Raw genomic sequence first — 23,950 nt, 5'->3', positions numbered from 1 at the left:
AAGAAACGGCTACACCCGGTACTGTCAATGAGATAAAAGGTACACTATATATTATTTTAAAATAAAATACCATATACAAGCTCATCTCTATGTTCAATATAGAAAAGGAAGTCTTTTTAAATCCTAATCACCTAGCAAAAGCAAATCTTTTAGAGAGAGAGAGTGCAAGGAGTTAGAGAGAGGGACATGTAGAGATAGAGAGAGAATGTGTAGGGGGACCGGAGTCATGTATGTAAGATTGAGTGGATGGATCAAAGGAAACTGGGGCGTGTAGTCATGTCAGAAGAGATTCTCGAGAGAGTTTCATGTGTGACAGTGTTGTTCAGAGAGAAAGACAGGTGAAGAGATAGAAAGAGAGTTGAAGTGATGGAGAGGATGTAAGGGAAAGAACATATAGAGAGAGAAAATGAAAAATGAAAGAAAATTTTGACATTAGAGGGTTCTTTCACGCATTGCATTATGGCTCAGTTACCTAGATTGGACGTGTGCATGGCATTAAAGGTAGGGCAAAAAAAACTCCCCCCTTTTCTTCTCTCTATTTTTCTCTCTCTAGATAACTGTAAAGTGCAAAATCCAGTTTTTGCATACCACATATATGTATTTTTTACATTTTTTTTATTATAATTATCTTTTAATGATCCACGTAAATTAATTATATAGTAAAGATTAGGGACATTTATTAATTAGGATAATACTTGGGAACTAGAATGTAAGAATTAATAGACTTAAGACATGATTTATGGCTGCGAAGTGTAATTTATGAAATTATTTGTGGCTAATAGGATAAGATTAATTGTTCTTTTTAAAGTCATAACTAGTTTTAAGCTGAGCACATACTAAGGGTCCGTTTGGGGCAACTTATTTGGTGTGGTGGCGTTTTGAAGACCCACCTGGATGTTTGGGTAAACTGCGTCTTGACAGCTTATGCGTTTTGAAAACGCTGAAAGCAGCGTTTTCACACCACACCTATCTAGGTGCGGTGACAGCTCTCTGACAGCGGTTTGACTTTTCAAAAAATAAAAACAAAAATTTGTAATAGTCACCGCACCTAACTTATCAGCAGATTTTTTTCAATCAAATTATTCAATAAGCTGCAGCTACCCCAAACATACCCTAAATTTTGGAAAAATTGCATTTCTACCACATAATTCTTTTGGATTTATATATGTAGTAGCTAAAGTGTTCAATATATATTTGCATTTTTGGGGGGTTTTTTAATGTATATAAAAAGCTGAGAATTAAATTACAATTCAATGTGTTGAAGTCATCAAATTAAATTCTTACTTGAACCATAAGCGGATTATTATGGCATAATTAAAGGGATTATTAATAAGTATGAATAAATGAGTAATTAATGGTGGAATAATGGTGGTTTGACTGCAGTGGAAAAGTCAACTGTATTCATTAATGACGTGGGATACGAGGTGATCGCCGGACCTCTCAACATAAGGGAGGTCTTCGGGGAAGAAGCCGTTCTCCTCCACTCCTCCGGCCACCCCGTTTTGACTGATGAGTGGGGCCTCACTCTCCAGCCTCTTCAGCATGGAGCCTCCTATTATCTGGTTAATTAATCCTCTCTATTTCTCATTTTTAATTTTTTTTTTTTAATTTTTGCATTTATTTATTTATTTATTTATTTATTTTTAATTTGCAGGTTCATTAAGTGTTCTATCTGGTTTAATGCTGGTGGGGAGTTTCAGTGGTGAAGGAGTTTGACTCATTTGTTTGGTCTTTGAAGTAGTGTGCACTTTTTCTTATGCTCATATATTATTAGCTTTGCTTTGGCTATGAAGGCATAGATATATGATTGTATGGACTTTATTTATGAGGACTAAATATGATATGATATCAACTTTTTTTCTAATGTATGTATGTGTATGTATTTATGTATGTATGTATATGTCTGTATGTGTTTGTATGTATGCATATATATGTGTGTATGTATATATATGTATGTATGTATATAGATAAATATATATGTATGTATACATGTACGTGCATGCATATATATGTATGTATGTATGTACATACAAACATACATACATCTCTCTCTCTCTCTTTCTCTCTCTCTCTCTCTCTCTCTATATATATATATATGTATATGCTTTACAATTTTATATATGTATGTAAGTTGTGTATGTGTAGACTTGTTTTGCCTTGCATTTTTAAAATCTTAAAAAAGGTGTTCTAAAAATTGAATAAGTTAAATTTAGTGTTCATATTAACTTGGAGTTTTAAAGAAGTTTTACATGCATGCATACAACACACATTTATTGTACATTTATATATTGAATATTTAAAGTTTGATAATTAAATTTATGACATTTTTTGAAATAAAAGTATAGATTTATATTTGTATAGTTTCTTTGTAATCTAATTCAAATCATTGACTTCATATAAAATGAAGAAAATATAGAAATATGTTTCAAGATTATATAATTTATTAAGATGAAAATAAATTTTTCTTAAAGAAAATTAAAGTTTCATAGTCTCTATTTTTTCTTCCAATATTCTTTTAATCAAATTTTAATTATAATGCTCTTTTTAAGATAAAAAATTAGGGTAACAGATATTACATAAGAAAATTTTGATGTACCCTCTATGTTTAATAAAGCCTTATATTTGTGTAGAAAGTTTTTTTTTTTTTCAAAATGCATTATATTATTTGGGTTTCATAATGTTGGCCTTCCTATGGAGCCTAAGCACACGACACCTGACCCATATGCACCAGGTTGTGGGAGCTTAAGCGCCAACTTGGGTGTTGCTCAAACAAAGGAGCCGAGGCCTAGGCACAGGCTTTGGGCGCATATGCGCCTGCTATAAAGCGAGAGCTGCTCTTATTCCTGATAGACCGACGCTTAGGCGCCAAGTTTCAGTGCCTAAGTTCTTGATGTAGATACTACACCAACAATTAATTTTTTAAGCCAAAATTTGAGTGTGGATCGGTGGGCTTACCCTTTTATTCTTTCTAAATTCTTCAAAGAGTTTTGCGGTGAAGGTGAGGAGTGTCGAAGAGGTGGATTTCAGTGATTCGACATTATTTTTTGCGTTGGATCAGAGAGGAAAGATTGTTGGTGCAAGTTCTATAATTTTCTTTGTGTGAGTGTGGAGAAAAATTTTGTGTGAGTCATTTATAAAAATTTCTAAATTTCATTCTGTAATTTCTGGAGGTGTGGCGCCATGGTTTTTTCCCTTTCTCTGGTTTTTTCATGTAAAATTGTTGTGTGTTTTTCTTGTTGGTTTGATTGTGCTTCTATGTTTAAATTTTTGTTCTGGTTTTCTAGAATCTTGTGATCCTATTATGTGGTGAAATTAAAAGAAGACTCTTTCATAGTAGTTTTCCTTAACATACTAGTATTAGAGCGGGGTTTGATTTGCATTGCAGCAATGACTGAAGAAACAAGATTAAAGGTAGAGAAGTTCAATGGGACAAATTTCACTTTTTGGAAGATGCAGGTGGAGGATTTAGTGTATCAGAAAAAATTAGACTAGTCTTTACAAGGAATCACAAGAAAGCATGAGTCTATGCCTATGGAGAAATGAGAAGTGTTGGATCGAGCGACACTAGGTTTGACCAGGTTGACACATTCCTCATATGTTACATTTAACATTGTAAATGAGAAAACTATGGTGGATCTCATGGCGGCACTGGCCAAGGTGTACAAAAATATTCTATTTCCAATAAGATTTTTCTAATAAAGAAACTATTCAACATAAAAATGGTGGAAGACAATTCAGTGGTAGAGCATCCCAATAACTTCAACACTGTGACAAGCAAGTTCTATTTTGTGGGGATCAAGTTTGATGATGAGTTAGAATACTGGTGAAAGCTGGGAAGGCTTGGTAATGACGGTGTGTAATTCTTCAGGGACTTCGAAGTTAAAATTTGATGATATCGTGGATTTGAAGTTGAATGAAGAAGTTCACAAAAAAAGCAACGAATGGTTAATCTTCATGTTTTACGTTGAATGCTGATAGTAGTAGAAGGAATCTGGGCAGGAATATCAGTAGAGGAAGATTCAAGAAAGGAAATCCCAAGTTAAACAGAGCAAAAAGCCGGAACTGCGGTAAGAAGGGGCATTTCAAGAAGGACTGTAAAACTCCAAGAAAAGCTGGTGGAGGAGGAGAGGAGAGTAGTTTCTCTAATAATGAATCCACAGGTAAAATCCAAAATGACTCCCTAGTGTTATCCCTAGTCAGCACTGAATCTTGTACGGTGGATTCAGGTGCCTCTTTTTATGCTTACCCCAATAAAGAGGTATTTAAAAACTACACTCAGAGTAATCTATGAAAGGTTTATCTGGGTGATAACAAGGCTTGCAATATGTTGGAATAGATGATATTGATATCTAGTTGTTGAATGGGACAATCTGGAAGCTTACTGAAGTCATAGATGTTCAGAGAAATATTATATCTTTGAGCCGGCTAAAAAGGTAAAGACTTATGACTAATTTTAGAGGTGATTCATGGAAGGTGGTCATGGGGCATTAGTGATGGATCAAAGCAAAATTGAAGGCACCCTTTATCTAATCAATGAAATGACTGATTTCATTGATGTGGCTGGAACTAGGGTGGATACAAGTTTGTGGCATCGTAAGCTTGGTCATATGAGCGATAAAAATATGAAGTCCCTACTTTCAAATAATAACCTTCAGGGTCTGAAATTAGTTGATCAAAATTTTTGTGAAGATTGTATTTATGATAATCAAAAGAATGTTTGGAGTTAAATGAGACTTGGGATTTGATGGTACTACCAAATGACAAAAAAGTACTGCACAATAAGTGGGTCTATAAGCTGAAAGAGGAGTCAGATGGTAGCAAACACTATAATGCAAGCCTCGTTGTGAAGGTTTTCCAGTATAAGGAAGGAGTGGATTGCATAGAGATCTTCTTGCAGAGGCAGATATAGAAAAAATCAGGAACTTGAAGAAATAGTAATCAAGTGAGTTAAAGCAGAAGGATTTAGGTCCAACCAAAAAGATCCTCAGGATGAGAATCAGTAGAGACAGGAGTGTAAAAACACCAAAGTTGTCTCAGATAGAGTATGTTGAAAGGATCCTAAAAAGGTTCAACATGAGTGAGATGAAACCAATTAGCACTGTCGGCACTCCCTTAGGTAGTAACTTTAAACTATCTAAGGAGCTATCACTTAACTTTGAAGCAGAGCAAGCTTATATGGAGACAACTCCTTATGCTTTAATAGTTGGAAGTTTGATATATACGATCATTTGTATCAGGCCAGATATTACATATGTAGTGGGAGTGCTCAACAGATACATGGACAATCCAGACATGCATCATTGGGAGGTGGTAAAGTGAATTCTCAGGCATTTGAGGGGAATAATTAATAGGGTACTTTGCTATGAAAGTGCAGGGAACAATCTAAGTTTTGTAGATTTAGATCTAGCAAGTGAAGTGGACAGTAGAAGAAGTACAACAAGTTATTTCTTCACATCAGGGAACACAATAGTGAGTAAGATTTTTAGGTCGTAGAAGATTTTTTCACTTTCAAATACGGATGTTAAATATGTTGTTATTACTAATGCTGACAAGGAAATAATTTTGCTTTAGAGTTTCATGACAAAATTGGGTAAGCAGCAGAGGATTGAAAGACTCTACAATGAGAGTATGAGTGCGATTCATCTTGCTAAGAATATTAATTATGTCAAGACAAAACACATCCAGTTCAGGTATCATTTCATTCAGTATCTTCTCAAAGATGAGCAGTTATTTTTAGAAAAAAGATACAAATAGTTGAAAATCTTGCAGATATGTTGACGAAGGTGATGACTATTGAGAAACTGAAGCTATTCTTTGTTTCAGTTGGGTTTCATGAAGGTTGAGACTGAGGGTGAGCCACACCACAGTTCGTGACCATAGTACATAACTATGAATGTGATTCAAATGGAGGTAGAGGACTGGTGTTGGGTGTTATAGTCCATAAGTAGGAGATTATTGGGTTGTGGAGCCTAAGCACAAGGCACTCGACGCATATCCGCCTGGTTGCGGGCACTTAAGCACCCACATAGGTGCTACTCAAACTGAGGAACCGGGGTCTACTGATACACCAAAATTATATGCATTTTTAGAACCATATTTTATACTCATTTTTGGTGATATTGCGCTTTAATGAAAGTTATTTGTATGTTTTCTTACATGTTGTTGATTTTTAAGACTTGAAGCAAAAAAGAAGCAAAAAAAGATGGAATTTGGAGTCAAACTGGCATTTTTGATAAAATACTCAGCATAGATGGTGCAAACTTACAGAACGACTGATGGATTTTACTCAGCGCCGACGGCGCCAGAAGCAACGCCAACGATGTCATTTAGCAAAGAGCATAGAATTAAATTACGGACCACTGGTGCCGACGGCTCCAATGTCGATTCAGACCATGTTTCTAGAAGATTCGGACGCTTTTTGAAGGGTTTTTGGATGCACCTATTGGATAACTGACTGTAGGCTCTATTTGAGGCCGGAGGATTGAAAGACTCTACAATGAGAGTATGAGTGCAGTTCATCTTGCTAAGAATATTAATTTTTATGTCAAGACAAAACACATCAAGTTCAGGTATCATTTCATTCAATATCTTCTCAAAGATGAGCAGTTATTTTTAGAAAAAAGATACAAATAGTTGAAAATCATGCATTGCAGATATGTTGACGAAGGTGATGACTATTGAGAAACTGAAGCTATTCTTTGTTTCAGTTGGGTTTCATGAAGGTTGAGACTGAGGGTGAGCCACACCACAGTTCGTGACCATAGTACATAACTATGAATGTGATTCAAATGGAGGTAGAGGACTGGTGTTGGGTGTTATAGTCCATAAGTAGGAGATTATTGGGTTGTGGAGCCTAAGCACAAGGCACTCGACGCATATCCGCCTGGTTGCGGGCACTTAAGCACCCACATAGGTGCTACTCAAACTGAGGAACCGGGGTCTACTGATACACCAAAATTATATGCATTTTTAGACTCATATTTTATACTCACTTTTGGTGATATTGCGCTTTAATGGAAGTTATTTGTATGTTTTCTTACATGTTGTTGATTTTTAGGACTTGAAGCAAAAAGGAAGCAAAAAAAGATATAAATTGGAGTCAAAATGACATTTTTGAAGAAATACTCAGCATAGACGGTGCAGACTTACAGAACAACTGATGGATTTTACTCAGCGCCGACGGCGCTAGAAGCAACGCCAACGATGTCATTTAACAAAGAGCATAGAATTAAATTACGAACCACTGGCACCGACGGCTCCAATGTCGATTCAGACCCTGTTTCTAGAAGATTGAGAAGATTCGACAAATTTAGAAGCTTTTTGAAGGATTTTTGGATGCACCTATTGGAGAACTGACTCTAGGCTCTATTTGAGGCCAAAATTGATCAGAAAAGAGGCCCCCTTCATACCTCTTCATGCTCCTCCTTACCACTTTACATCCTTCCATGCCATTCCACACCATTAGTCATCTATTTTCTTTATAGCTTTGATTTTTTTATGGTGAGTTTAAGAGTAAATTCTTCTATAAGAAGTGTTGGAGAGGGAGAGAAGTGCGAGATTTCTTCTTCCTATATTTTCTAAGAGAGGTTGCAATGGGTGGATTTGCTTTGAGAAAGAGCTAAGAGTTTCAGATAAGTGTTGTATGAACTTTTTTTATATATAGAAATTTGTGTTTTGTTGTATCTTTCTCATGAATTCTAAGTAATTTTCTTTATCTTTCTCCCTACTTTGAGATATGGTAAAATGAAGAGATAACATGGATGTGCTAATATTAAAATATAAAATAAAATGTGATGATTTTTCAACTTCAAACTTAAATTACTTTTCAATCTGGTCAATTAAATTGTTAAAATGTGTTGTGAAATATAAGATCCGAGAAATCGAGTATGAGCTCTACAATAGAGTGAGGATCACATTTGATTCCATGAAGGAGTATTTTGCTTATGGAATTAAGTGCAAATAAATAGGAATATACGTTGTTGGTCGTAGAATTGGAGATTTTAGGGTGACAGGCTAAGACTAAAATCCCCAATTGGGTTTTAGTGTTTAAAAACTAAAGCGAGAGTTAGCCTTTCTGTGAAGGGAAGTGGGAGCTCTGGAGTGGGAGCCAGTATCCTCCTAGCCTAGCCACGGATTTAGGGTCTAAACCTGGGATCAGCCAATGATTTTCTATAGCACTGTATCATGGTAGAGAATTAAAATTGCTCCTATTTGGCATAAAACATATTAAAGTCATTTATCTCATCTCATTTTACCAAAATCTCATTGTAGTGGGAATGATGTTTTTTCACATAAGAAATCTTCATCACATAAACATAGTTTAGTACTTTAGTAGTTACTGTTTAAACTTTACATTTTGGTTTTGCTAATAATTAAATAATTTAGTTTTGATAATATCTCAGCATTCAAAATTAGTGACAGTAACTTCGTTTCACTTTTTGTGAATTTTCTAATAAATTTATCACTTCAAATTTAAACCTTCCCCGTAGGATCGATATTCAGGGCTTAAATAGAAAGTCCTTTATTGCTTCATAACAATACGTAGACTTGCGTAGAATCCCAACATTAATTGCTTAAATTTCTTAATCATAAATATTACATCAAGCTTTTGGCACCGTTACATAGCAGAGTTAAACTTATTTAAAATTTACACAACTATATTTTCCGGGATCAAGTTTTTTGCGTTGTTGTCGGGGAAGGTAATGGTAAATTAAATAGATTTGATAAATTAGGAAATTTACAGATAAAAATATACAAAATACAAAATATCAAAAAAATTATAAAATCAAAAAATCCAAAAACAAATAACTATATATTTAAGAGTAAATTTAAGAAATTTTTCTTTGCTTATTATTTTTGTTTATACGAAATATTTGATCTGAAGGTTTAGTACCTTACGATTCAGAATTAGAATGTAATATTAGAAAATTTCGAAAACAATAAAAAGAGATTAAAAATTTTAATGAAATGGAGAATAACTTAGATAATCAAATAAATGTAAATCGACAAAGACATTTAAAAGATTATCTAATCCGACAACAAATGAACTTCACGTGACTATTCAAAATTCTGATGTTGCTGCTAATTTATTTGAGCTTAAACCTGCTATTATCCAAATAGTACAAAATATTCAGTTTGGAGGAACACCTACTGAAGATCCTAACATACATCTTGCTAGTTTTCTTGAAATTTGTGCTACTTTTAAATATGATGGAGTGTTTAATGATGATGTTAAACTTAGACTTTTTCCTTTTTCATTAAGGGATAAAATAAAAGCTTGGTTAAATTCATTAGCACCTGGATCTATCAGAACTTGGGGAGAACTATCACAAAAATTCTTAGCTAAATATTTTCTACCATTGAAAACTGTTAAATTTAGAAATGATATTACATCTTTTTGTCAGTTTGAAGGGGAATCAATATATGAAGCTTGGGAAAGATTTAAAGATCAAAGGAAAGATTTAAAGATCTTCTTAGAAAATGTTCACACCATGCTTTACCAGATTGGTTAATAATTTAAAATTTTACAATGGACTGGTAGGATCGTTTAAATCTATTATAGATGCTGCTGCTGTTGGATCACTAATGCCAAACCCATTTGATGAAGCATATTCTTTAATTAAAGAAATGTCTACTAACATTTTTTAACGTCCATCTGAAAGGGTAAATCCTAAGAGAGTGGCTATTATTCATGATTCTGATGCAATGTCTATTTTAACATCTCAAATTACTGCTATTTCAAAAAAGATTGATCAAATTGGAGTGAACTATTCTCAAATACCCCCAGTATTAGAGGAAAATTCACTAGGGCGGATAATTGATACTCAATCATCTTATGAAACTTTACATGTTATAAATAATCAAAATAACAATCCCTATTCTAATTATTATTACCCCATGGATGGAAAAATCACCTAATTTTAGTTGAAATAATTATAACAATTCGGTGGATCCCTCTAGAAATTTGAACAACTAAGGAAATCCTAATTATTGACCTTATTATCCTCTTGGAATTAATTCTACCCTAACCCACAGGTTAAAGAGAAGAAGTTGAAAATAGAAAAAGTAATGTTGAACATGGGAAATCAAATATAGAATCAAGGGGCTGCTATTAGAAATATTGAAAATCAATTAGGATAAATTGCTACTGCACTCAGTAACAGACCTCCTGGAATTCTTTCGAGTATTGTGGATGTTAATCCAAAAGATCAAAATAAGGAGAAAATTAAAGTTATTCAATTACAAAGTGGAAAAGAAGTTGAAACAAGGATCTAAAGAGAAATTGAAGTTGATGAAGAGAACGAAGAAATGGAAAGTGACCAAAATAAAAATGAACAAACACAAGGTCCTTTAGAAAAACCATTACCCTCGTTTCCTCAAAGACTAAAGCAGAAGAAAAAGATAAACAATTTACAAAATTTTTGGAAATCCTTAAGAAGTTAACGATAAACATTTTTTTCATTGAAGCTTTGGAACAAATGCCAAATTATGTGAAATTTATAAAGGATATACTAAACAAGAATAGGAAGTTTACAGATCATGAGACTGTTGCACTCAATGAAGAGTGTAGTGCTATTATTTAGAAAAAGCTTCCTGAAAAATTAAAAGATCTTGGTTGTTTTACTATTCCTTGTGTTATTGGTGAAAAGTTTTTTAGAAAAGCTTTATGCAATTTAGGAGCGTAGGAGCAAGTATCAATATTATGCCTTTAACTATCTTTAAATGTTTAGATTTGGGAGAGATTTCCCCTACTACTGTAACTTTTCAGTTAGCTGATCGATCAATAACTTATCCGAAAGGAGTTATAGAAGATATATTAGTAAAAGTGAATAAAGTTATTTTCCCTGTAGACTTTATAGTATTAGATATAGAGGAAGATGAAGTGATTCCTATATTTTGGGGAGACCATTTCTTACAACAGGGAGAGCTGTGATAGATGTGCAAAAAAGAGAATTAATAATGAGAGTTAATGATGAAGAAGTAACATTTAATATAACAAAAGCTATGAAATATCCTGCAATAGAAAAAAATAATGAATGTTTCAGGATGGAAGTAACTGATTATTTGAGTAATGAGCAATTTAAGAATGAGTTTGAAGACAAATTAAAGCAAGGAGATTTTTTGAGAATAAGGACGAGATAAAAGAAGAGGGTTTGGATTATATTCAGGACAAATTTGAAATTATATACTTGTTAGAAAATGATAATAAACATCTTATTCCTTCAAGTATTGAACCACCTAAACTTGAACTGAAGATACTACCTGATCATTTAAAATATGTATTTTTAGGAGAGTCTTCTACATTGCTTGTTATTGTATCTTCTGAGTTAACTGTAATTCAAGAAAAAAAATTAATAGAAATGTTGAAAAGATATAAAAAGGCTTTTAGATGGACTTTAGCAGATATTAAAGGAATTAGTCCTTCTATTTGTATGCACAAAATTCTATTAGATGAACAATATAAACCTAAAGCTGATCCTCATAGGAGATTAAACCTAAAAATGAAAGAAGTTGTTTTAAAAAAAATTTAAAATGGCTATATGCAGGAATTATATATCCAATTTCAGATAGTGTTTGGGTAAGTCCAATTCACTGTGTTTCGAAGAAAGGAGGAGTGAATATTGAAGAAAATGAGAAAAATGAATTAATTCCAATAAGATAAGTTACTAGTTGATGAATTTATATTGACTATAGAAAATTAAATGTGGCCACCAGAAAAGATCACTTTCCTTTACCCTTTCTAGACCGAATGTTAGATAAGTTGGCTGGAAATAAATATTATTGCTTTTTAGATAAATATATCGGTTATCACCAAGTTCTAATTACTCGAAAGGATCAAGAGAAAACAACATTTACAAGCCCATATGGAACATTTGCTTTTCGTAGAATGTCTTTTGAACTATGCAATGCACCTGCAACATTTCAAATATGTATGATGTCAATTTTTAGCAATTTTATTGAACATGAAAGAGAAGTGTTTATGGATGATTTTTCTGTATTCAGAAGTTTTCTGTATTCGAAACTTTGTTAATGTTAAATATATTAGAAAAAGTTTTGGAAGTATGTGAAATAATCAACCTAGTACTTAATTGGGAAAATGCCAATTTATGGTTGCATGAGGTACTGTACTTGGGCATAAAATTATTGAAAATGGCATGAAAGTAGATCCTGCAAAAATTCAAGTTATTGAAAAATTACCACCACCAACTACGGTCAAAGGGGTAAGAAATTTTCTAGGACATGCCGGTTTCTACAGGCGCTACATATAATTTTTTTCATATGAAAGAAGTTGTTTAAAAAGAAATTTTAAAATGGCTATATGTTGGAATTATATATCTAATTTCAGATAGTGTTTGAGTAAGTCCAATTCACTGTGTTTCGAAAAAAGTAGGAGTGACTATTGAAGAAAATGAGAAAAATGAATTAATTCCAATAAGATAAGTTACTGGTTGACGAATTTATATTGACTATATAAAATTAAATGTGGCCACCAGAAAATATCACTTTCCTTTACCTTTTCTAGACCAAATGTTAGATAGATTGGCTAGGAACAAATATTATTGCTTTTTAGATGGATATATCGGTTATCACCAAGTTCTAATTACTCGAAAGGATCAAGAGAAAATAACATTTACAAGCCCATATGGAACATTTGCTTTTTGTAGAATGTCTTTTGAACTATGCAATGCACCTGCAACATTTTAAATATGTATGATGTCAATTTTTAGCAATTTTATTGAACATGGAAGAGAAGTGTTTATGGATGATTTTTCTGTATTCAAACTTCATTTAAATTATGTTTAAATATATTAGAAAAAGTTTTGGAAGTATGTGAAAGAATCAACCTAGTACTAAATTGGGAAAATGCCAATTTATGGTTGCATGAGGTATTGTACTTGGGCATAAAATTTCTGAAAATGACATGTGAAAGTAGATCATGCAAAATTTCAAGATATTGAAAAATTACCACCACCAATTACGGTCAAAGGGGTAAGAAATTTTCTAGGACATGGTGGTTTCTACAGGCGCTACATAAAATTTCTTTCATAAATAACTAAGCCTTATGCCAACTTTTAGAAAAGATACAAAATTTGATTTTAACAAGGAATGCATAAAAGCATTTGAATTATTGAAAGAAAAAATAATCACTGCACCTATAATAATTCCACCTGATTGGGAAAAACCATTTGAAATAATGTGTGATGCTAGTGATTATATTATTGGGGTTGTTTTAGGACAAAGGCACAACAAAATTTTAATCTAAAAGATGCTAGTGAGAAAAGATTATTGTAACTCAATGAACTTGAGGAGATTAGAAATGAAGCATATGATAATGCAAAAATCTATAAAGAGAAAATGAAAATATGACATGATTTGAAGATTATTCAAAAGAAATTTGAACTTGGATAATAAGTTCTATTATATAATACAAGATTGAGATTGTTTCTAGGAAAATTGAAATCCAGATGGTTAGGACCATTTAAAGAGATTAAAGTTTATCATTACAGAACTGTTGTGACTAAAGATCCTAACACTGGAAAGATATTTAAAGTTAATGGGCATCATTTGAAACACTATTATGAAGGAGACATACCTCAATTTAAAGAAGTTTTAATATTAAGTCAAAATAACTAAACAATGGTATGTCGGGCTGACGACGTTAAAACAACTGCTTTGTGGGAGGGAACCTTATACTTATATGTCTATGTATTACTATTTAGTTTGTTAAGTGTCTTATATATTAGTAGATCATGGTCCTACACAATTGTATTTATTATAAATTAAGTCCAATATTGGTATTGGAAGAAATGTTGGAATCTAATTAAATGAAAAAATTGAAATCGCAAAAATTTTGCCACTGGCTCCGACGGCGCCAGAATGGGCACCGACGATGCCCAAGAAAATGGACTCAGCCTCAGCAGCGCCCATCAGGAGCGCTAGCGACGCTGAGAGAGGTTGGACGGTTCCTGCAACTTTTGGCATACTTTGGCAGCATTTCACTCCATAATAACTGCCATGAGTCTAAATGAATTCAAGCTATTTTTGTACCTAGATGTGATGCTCGGAGTGTTTCTAAATTTTTAATTAAAAATATTTTTACAAGACATGAAATGCCGAGAGTAATTATTACTGATGAAGGATTTCATTTTAGGAATAAGAGAATCAAAAAAATTGATTAAGAAATATAATATTATGTATATATTTTCTACTGCTTATCATCCTCAGATTAGCGGTCCAACAAAGATATCAAATCATGAAATTAAGAGAATTTTAGAAAAAATTGTAAATCCTTATAAATTAGATTGGTTTGTTAGATTAGATATTACATTACGGGCATATAGAACTGCTTATAAGACTCCTATAGGAATATCCCCATAAAGACTTATTTTTGAAATAACATGTCACTTACCAGTAGAATTGGAGCATAAAGTATTTTAGGCTATTAAGGAAATTAATTTTAATCTAAAAGATGTTGGTGAGAAAAAAATATTGCAATTCAATGAACTTGAGGAGATTAGAAATGAAACATATGATAATGCAAAAATCTATAGGGAGAAAATGAAAATATGGCATGATCGGAGATTATTAATAAAAAGTTTGAACCTGGACAAGAAGTCCTATTATATAATACAAGATTGAGATTATTTCTAGTAAAACTGAAATTCAAATTATTAAGACCATTTAAAGTGATTAAAGTCTATCATTATGGAACTGTTGTTATTAAAGATCCTAACACTGGAAAAATATTTAAATTAAATGGGCATCGATTGAAATATTATTATGAAAGACACATACCACAATTTAAGAAGTTTTAATGTTAACCCAATTAAACAGATGGTACGTCGGGCAGACGACATTAAACCAAGCGCTTCATGGGAGGCAATCGATATATATAAAAATATATATCTATGTATTAATATTTTGTTTGATAAGAGTTAGGAGATAACAATCCAACACCAAGACAATTGTATATAATATAAATTAAGACAAATATTGGTATTGGAGGAAGATTTGGAATCAAATTGAACAAAAAAAATGAAAAATCGTGATTTTGGCCTTTGGCGCCGACGGCGCCAACATGGGCGCCGAAAGTGCCCGATAGATGGACCATGGCTCTGATAGTGCCATCAGGAGCACCAACGACGCCGATAGTAGTTTGACGGTTCAGGATGAATTTTGGCAGACTTTGGCAGGATTTCGATCCGTAATAATTGTCGGGAGGTGTTTTTAAAGTCCTAAAAGCTGCCTTGGATGACTAAAAACTTCCTATTTTCGAATTTCATGTCTTCCAATTTTAGAAATACTTCCAAGTATGGAGTTTTTAATAGAAGAAAGTTTATCAGTTTTGACGCGCAGAGATTATACGATAAAATTATTACAAAGAAGAGATTGATTAAGGAAAGAGGCTTTGTCAATCATGGATTGATAAAATAATTGTACAAAGACGATGAGAAGTTCTGTGTTATACTACCGCTGCAGTTGTTGTACCAGTGGTGAAGGAATTCTATGCCAACTTACATGGAATTACCCAAGAAGTAATTTTCTTACGAGGTAAGGCTATACCATTTACTCCAGCGCAAATTAACGAGTTGTATATGATAGAGAACATTCCAATCTGTCATTATACAAATTTTATCTCTACCAGAGATTTAATGCAAGATGTTTATAATTTTCTGACGGATGAAAATGATATTTGGGAAATGCGAGATGAGGGATATGTTAGTTTCTCCGCTTCATCACTTAATCCAATATCAAAGCAGTGGCATTTCTTCATTTCTACAAAATTACTCCTTACCATGAAGATTAATAGAGTCACCAAAGAAAGTGCTATTTTAAATTATTGCATTCAAATGAAAAAACCCATTGATATAGGATCTATAATTTTTAAATTTATGGGTATTATTATGAATGGACCAATATATGGATTGAGGCATCATTCCACAATTTTGTTACTTTGCAGTCAATCTCAAGTGTCATATAAAAGTTGGAAGAAAGTATTATTACGTTAAGATCCCATGATTCCTATTGATGACAATTACATTGGGAATGGAAATGAAGCATCAGATATTATCTTGGATCATTCATCACGTGCTTCAACTCCATTGATGCCACCAACAGTTGGAAGTTCACTTTCTTTGGAAAAGAAATTGAAGAAGATTGAAAGAATTACGAATGTAATAGGAGATCTTAAGTGCCTTTTTGATTACCTAGATTGGAGGATGAAGGAGAATTTTGATCATACTGGAACATTTGAAGCAGGATTAGTGCAGATGTTTATAGAAAAAGTATGGATCAAAGAAAATTCGACTGATCAATTCCCGTACCAACCTTTATATAATTTGTACGTTCATTACCAGTTTATGGGGGATATTAGAGGAGGAGAAAGCACCAATCCGGGTGGAGAAGTCTAGCGATTGATCAATGCTCCGTAGTGGGAAAATTTTTGTTATTTTACTACTGATGCAATTATTTGTGTGGTGATGAAATTCTGCGCAAATTTTACGGAGGATTCTGATGACTTTATTTTTGTTCGAGGGAAAATGGTGGAGGTTTCTCCAAGAAAAATTAATGAGTTTTATCAGTTGGAAGATGTTTACAGTTGCCAGTATAAATCGTTTTCTGCTATGAATGAGGCCTTGGATGAGGTTATTTCTTTTCTTACTGATGGAAGAGGAACTTGGAAATTCAAGAATGGGTTTAAGGTAAACTTTCCTTTTTCTATGTTAAATGTAGTATCTAAGGCATGACACTATTTTATTTCTGAAAGAATGATACCGACAAATCATCATAGTGAGGTGACCACGGATAAAGCCATTCTGAACTTCTGTATTCAACAAGTGATGAGGGTAAATGTAGGCTCTATTATTTATATGAACACTCAATCTATTGCTTTAAGAAAGACCACTGGTGGTTTGGCACACCGTGCACTTATTTTTACACTCTGGTCAGCGTTTAGTGTTGTGGCTTAATTTCAACGTTGATTTATAATTTAGTTTGCTATATGAGTGTAAAAGTGTGATTAGAAAAATGAATTTATGAAAAGTGTATTTTCATATATAAAAGTTAGTTTGTTGTTGTTTGTGAAAATGATTGTTGGTGAAATGTTTGTTTGTGAATTATTATTAGATAAAAAATTGTGTTTAAAAATACTAAAAAGACTTTGGAGAAAATTGAAAAAAAATTGAAATTAAAAAAAAAAATGGAATTTTTAGGCCTTCAGAGCCTACGGCGCCCTCGATCTGAGAGGAGCCTACGACGCCCTCAATCTGAGAACAGCCTAAATCCCTTAAAATTCATGATTTGCACAGTGAAACACCATTTTTACCCTTTGAGTCACCTTCAACCTCAGATTTTTGCACCTAGGGCTCGCATTTGCTAGGATTTGGGGTGATTTTAAGGCAAAAGAACTTAGGATTTCTTCTTCTCTAGGTAAGAGCTATAATTAAACTAAAAATTTTAAATTTTTACCAAAGATTTATCTCACATTGCCGAGATCCGAAAATTTCGAAGTTTTTTTAAGAGATTTTGAGAAAATCCTCTGGTGAAGTACTCCTACTTAGTAGATTTAAGTTTAAAGAGTTTTACATTATAATTTTTAGAATTTTGGTTTCAGAATTTTGGGAATTTATTCGGATTTTTATCAAATTTTCTGATTTACCATGGCCCCGAGAATGAGCAAAGGAAAAAAAAAGTAGATTATGATGAACAAAAATTTGTCGGCTTCAGGGCTAGTGCACGTTTACATGGTCGAATTGAAAATAAAAAAGTGATTCTGGATCGTGGTTTTAAAAATCCGGGTGGAGAAGTCTAGCGATTGATCAATGCTCGGTAGTGGGAAAATTTTTGTTATTTTACTATTGATGCAATTATTTGTGTGGTGATGGAATTCTGCGCCAATTTTACGGAGGCTTCTGATGACTTTGTTTTTGTTCGTGGGAAAATGGTGGAGGTTTATCCAAGAAAAATTAATGAGTTTTATCAGTTGGAAGATGTTTACAGTTGCCAGTATAAATCGTTTTCTGCTATGAATGAGGCCTTGGATGAGGTTATTTCTTTTCTTACTGATGGAAGAGGAACTTGGAAATTCAAGAATGGTGTTAAGATAAACTTTCCTTTTTCTATGTTAAATGTAGTATCTAAGGCATGACACTATTTTATTTCTGGAAGAATGATACCGAAAAATCATCATAGTGAGGTGACCAAGGATAGAGCCATTCTGAACTTCTGTATTCAACAAGTGATGAGGATAAATGTAGGCTCTATTATTTATATGAAAACTCGATCTATTGCTTTAAGAATTTTACACTCTGTGAATAAGTAGGAGTTGATTTTAGACCCGAGGAAGAGAGGATTGAGCCTATAAAACCTATTGGACATGCTAACATAAAGACTTATGAATTTCATGTTGATTGGAGATCCAAAAGTAAGACCAGGGATATTCCTCCCACTTCTAGGACACCTACTTCTGGTGCCCTTACTCTTCGAGAACTATTGGACCAGATGATAATCCAACGACCAGATGATAATACAACAAGGAGATATCTTGAGAATGGATCATAGATTGCAAAACATGGATGTCAGAAATGCTCACACTGATGATTTGATACGACAAAAGTTCAAATATGATTTTGATTATGATGATGCAATGGTGAGATACATGAAGTGTGATCATTCAATTCAGCTTCCTACTCACCCTGTTTTACTCCATATCAATATAGTAATCCTCACATAGAAAAAGAAAAAAAAAAGAAAAGAAAAGAAACAAGATCAGAAAAAAAAGAAAAGAAAAAAAAAGAGATGTGAGGAGAAGCTTAAGGAGATACCTAATTAAAAATTGGTTTCACTTGAATCAACTTAAGGAAGAAGACTGGACTACATTTTCTAAACATTTATTTGAGTATTAGTTTATTTACTAGTAAAATTTTATGAAGTTCTTTTTCATATGGATATTCTAAGTGACTTTAATGTGCCAATTTGCAATTTTTCTTGAAAGAATAGAGGATCAGAAATCTTGGACTTGACTGGTGAATATTCTTATACCTTTAGTATTAACTGAAGTTGTTTTAAATTTTTCTTAAGTCAAGCTATTATGTTTAGTAGACTAAATTATGGATATCTAGAAGTTAAATTCTTTACAAGAAGTCATATATTTTTATGTAGTAGAGGAGTTACTTGAGGACAAGTAACATTTAAGTTTGGGGGATTTTGATACACAAAAAATATATGCATTTTTAGACCCATATTTTATACTCATTTTTGATGATATTGCGCTTTAATGGAGGGTATTTGTATGTTTTCTTACAGGTTGTTGATTTTTAGGACTTGAAGCAAAAAAAAAGCAAAAATGTTATAATTTGGAGTCAAAATGACATTTTTGAAGAAATACTCAGCGTCGACGGCTCCAGAAGTAGCGCCGACGGCGCAGACTTACAAAACGACTGATAGATTTTATTCAGCGTCGACGGCGCCAGAAGCAGCGTCGACGGTGCCATTTGACAGAGAGCATAGAATTAAATTACGGACCACTGGCGCCGACGGCGCCAATGTCTGTTCAAACATTGTTTCTAGAAGATTCGACAAATTTAGAAGCTTTTTGAAGGATTTTTGGATGCACCTATTGGAGAACTGACTCTAGGCTCTATTTGAGGCTGAAATTGATCAGAGAAGGTGCTCCTCTTCATTTCTCCTTGCTCATTTTCGCCACACCTCACCTCCATACACTCATTTTCGCCACACCTCACCTCCATACACTTGTTCCATATTCGTTCCACAATCATTCAGGAGTCTATTAGTGATTTTTCTTTAAGAGTTTAGAGTTTTTGTTGTGAGAATAAGTGTGAATTCTTCTCTGAGAGTGTTGGAGAAGGAGAAAAGTGAGAGATTCGTCGTATTATGTAAAATTTAATGTTATAAGTCTTGTACCTTTTCATATTAGCACCTGCAATATTTGACAGTTAAGTTTAAAAAATCAGAACCTTCAACAGGTAAGTCTTTTCTTTATGTATTTAATATTTTCTTTCACCTTTTATTTTTTTTCAGTTCTTCATGTTAAATTTTTTAAAAATTTATGTTCTGGGAGAGATATGGTGAAGTGAATAGATAATATGGATGTGCCAATATTAAAATGTAAAATATATTGTGATAATTTTTCAGCTCCAAACTTAATTTACTTTTTGATCTGGCGAATTGAATTGTTAAAATGTATTGTAAAATATATGATCCGAAATGGCTATGAACTTATATATGTATTTTTAAATGATTTTAATTTCTTCGCAATCCATATACTCATTGTAAAGGGGAATGATGCTTTCATAAATTTGAACTCTTCGTCACAGGAGATTTTAGGGTGACAGACTAAAATCCCCAATTTGGTCTTAGTCTTTAAAGAACTAAAGCAAGAGTTAGCCTTTAGGGGAAGAGAAATAGGAGCTCTGGAGTGGGAGTCAGTATCCTCCTAGCCTAGCTACAGATTTAGGGACTAAACCTGAGATTAGCCAATGATTTTCCATAACAATGTATCAGGGTAGAGAATATCCAGATATAGTAATCCTCACATAGAAAAAAAAAAAGAAAAAGAAAAGAAAGGAAACAAGATTAAACATGATCCTGAAACCACAATCTCATTGTAGTGGGAAAAATATTTTTTCACATAAAAAATCTTCATCACATAAACATAGTTTAGTAGTTTAGTAGTTACTATTTAAACTTTGCATTTTAGTTTTGCTAATAATTAAATAATTTAGTTTTGATAATATCTCAGCATTCGAAAATAGTGACAGTAATTTCGTTTCACTTTCTGTGAATTTCCTAATAAATTTATCACTTCAAATTTAAACCTTCCCCATGGAATCATTATTCGGGGCTTAAATAGAAAGTTCTTTATTACTTTACAACGATACATATACTTGCGAATCATAAATATTGCATCAAGCTTTTGGCACCGTTACATAGCGGAGTTAAACTTATATAAATTTTACACAACTATATTTTCTGGGATCACCTATGCATCGGCTTTGGGCACATATACGCCCGTTATAGTGCGGGTGCTTCTTTTATTCCCGACACTTCTTTTATTCCCGACAGACGAACACATAGGCACTGGTCTATTGGCTCCTAAGCGCCCATTATGAGGAGCCGATACGGAGCACTTGGCGCCTAGGGGCCAAGTTTGGGTGTCTAAGCGCCCAACTCATTTATTACATGGAAAATTAGTTTTTTAAGGCAATTTTTGAGTTTGGATCGATGACCTTACTGCTTTCTTCTTCTGAATTCTTCGACGAGCATCTTATTGTAGGTGAGTGTCGAAGAAGTGAATTTTGTTGATTCAACGTTATTTTTTGCATCGAATTGAAGAGTGAAGATTATTGAAGCAAGTTCTGTAAGTTTTTTTCGTGTGAGCTTGGAGAACAAACTTGTGTGGGTCCTTTGTAAAACTTTCTGAATATCATAGTTGAATTTCTCATTGTGTGGCTCCGTGGTTTTTTCCCCTTCTAGAATTTTTTCATGTAAAATATTTGTGTGTTTTTCTGATTGTTTTGATTGTGCTTTTCTATTTAAAATTTGTTTTGATTTCTTCAAATCCTGTGATCCTATTCCGCATCGAAATTAAATGGACAGTCTTAGTTTTCCTTAAAACTTAACATAATTGTAGTTGTGTTTATCATGCAATTATTAAAAGACATAATACATATTGTATGTTTAAAATTTATGTAAAGAAGGACCTGACAACAAATATAGATCAAAAAAATTGCAGATTAGAATCAATGTAAATGGCCCCAAGAAGAATAAAAATCTATGGAGAGAAGTCCGAACTATTCAAACAAGTCATGCCGGAAAAAAAATAATACGTGTGGCAGACTACTCGTTAGGACGACGGTCCGGGTGTGGTCATGTGGCCGTGTACGGATGATGGCCCATCCAAACTGTCATTCCGGCGTGCATTCGCCGCATGTAATATTTTCTATAGACATAAATGATTAAAATATATGAGAGAAGCGTTCGACCCGTGTTATATGGTGTTATTCGATTATTTTGTGTTGTTATTGGAATATTCTCCTGCATTACTTGATTTGTGGTTGTGTTATTCGGCATATTTCCCGTGTTATTTCAATTTCCACTATGTTATTGCAATAACACAGCCCCAAATTAGTAATGCAGGGGAATATTATAATAACACTTCAGCCCCAAATCAAGTAAAACGATATAATATTCGAATAACACCGCAAAATAATCGAATAACACCATATAATACTCGAATAACACATCATTTTTACAAATAACGTAGATGAAATATTCTTATAACACAAACAAATATTTCAATCCGAACGTAGCTCTATGTCAGGAGTCCTGGATGTATTATTTTTCGACATCTGCATTGGAACGTAGCATGCAAAATCTAAGGCAATTGTAGCAATAGATTAGTAGCTCCCCATCACATCAGAATAGCTATATATTCTTTTTGTTACGTATAAGATATTGTCCCTGCATGGCACTGTTGAGTGCTGCAGGGTCGATTTTCTCTCTGTTGAGACATTTACATACTTACCCCTTCCATTTTTTCTATTTACATATTTAACACCTAGTCTGACTTACTTTTAATATTTGCAATCTATATCTCTTATATTACATCAAAATAGCATCATCTTTAACTTTTTAAATGTGAAATACACATTTCATATGTGAATAAGGGGGCATGTATGGTAAAATTGAAGGGGCATTTACATAAATAGCACCCGAAACATTACAATTTACAAATCTAGCTACCACTTTCATTGAGTTTTGAAATAAAGAAGAGATGCTGGACACAGAGAAAGTCCTGAATATGTGAGCGAAAACAAAAGAGCCAAAGAAATGAACTTTGAGAGGAGTGATGTTTGTTTATTACATCACTAATTTAGAAGAAAATGTTGTGATAATTGGTTTTAAGATGGTTGTTTACTTCAATAATGTGTGCTCCTAAGTTTATAGAAGTTTAATGATGATTACATATCTAGAAAAATCATCCACTTATGCTTCCCTTTTTTATTATTGTTAATCATATATTAATTTGTTTCTTTTTTTTTTTAATTCATTTAGAGAGGTAATTTAGCTTTGGATACGTTGGGAGATGTAAATTGTGGAAACTGATTCCAGAGATTCGAAACAAAACTATGAGAAGAAGCTTACATAGCAAAAAAACCACACATAAATCACAAAATATATCTGGGCATAGCAGTGTTGTACTCTCGGGTTTCGAAATTAGACTGGGTTAGGCAGCACTGTCTTCTGAGCGTTGGGGTGCTGCTGGTCTCAGCATTGGAGTTGTGTAAATACGTCCACACACACACACACACACACACACAAATAAAAGGCAAATTACCTATTATTATTATCTTAAGTGATTGAATTTTTTTAATAGTCATAAGTAGCACAGTTAATTACCAGAAATTTGATAATTAACATAGTAATGAAAAATAAAACGTATTTTTTATCTCATAAAAGGATCCTCTATCTATAGAGAATGTGGTATAATATGTGAAGTCATTTGTTTGCCCCTATTTTGGGGGCGTTACAAGATATTTTAAGTATTCTACATATACGAGTCCAATGACTCGACTATCTTTTAACTTGGTTGGCTGAGCCCGTGTGCCTCGGTTCGGTAAGGTCTGCTTGTTTGATTATGTTGAGTCAAGGTTATCGATTGGACATCAATTGACATCAAGTCGGCAAAACTGATTTCTTTGGTTGGACTTTTGTCAATTGATTGATCAAGTATCACTGCCAACTTTTGATACACAGCGAGGAGCTTCTGATGACTGAGCGATGCTAGGTTATCAGGTAGAGCGTGAATTGCATAACCTCATACGTAACACACTCCACAAAAAGATTTAGATCTGTGTTGGCTCATTTCTGATGTACATTCCTTTGAACAAGAAATATTCAAACTTCAATTAAGAGTCATCCAGAGCTC

The 23,950-nt window shown here is 33.2% G+C and overlaps 1 protein-coding gene across 1 annotated transcript in view; it reads left to right on the top strand.

The window, feature by feature from the left end:
• Window positions 1-1,826, top strand: part of LOC110036348 (WUSCHEL-related homeobox 9) — a gene marked incomplete in the record, with an annotated part of 4,857 nt that extends 3,031 nt beyond the window's left edge. The window contains 3 exon segments of the mRNA XM_020740770.1: window positions 5-39; window positions 1,384-1,562; window positions 1,655-1,826. Of these exon segments, the coding sequence (XP_020596429.1) occupies window positions 5-39; window positions 1,384-1,562; window positions 1,655-1,663 (223 nt within the window).
• Window positions 1,827-23,950: the final 22,124 nt, after the last annotated feature.

This window comes from Phalaenopsis equestris, unplaced genomic scaffold, assembly GCF_001263595.1.
Source record: "Phalaenopsis equestris unplaced genomic scaffold, ASM126359v1 Scaffold205405, whole genome shotgun sequence".
Lineage (NCBI taxonomy): Eukaryota > Viridiplantae > Streptophyta > Magnoliopsida > Asparagales > Orchidaceae > Phalaenopsis > Phalaenopsis equestris.
The sequence above is the reverse complement of the archived record's forward strand: the minus strand, read 5'-3'. Positions and strand labels throughout refer to the sequence as shown.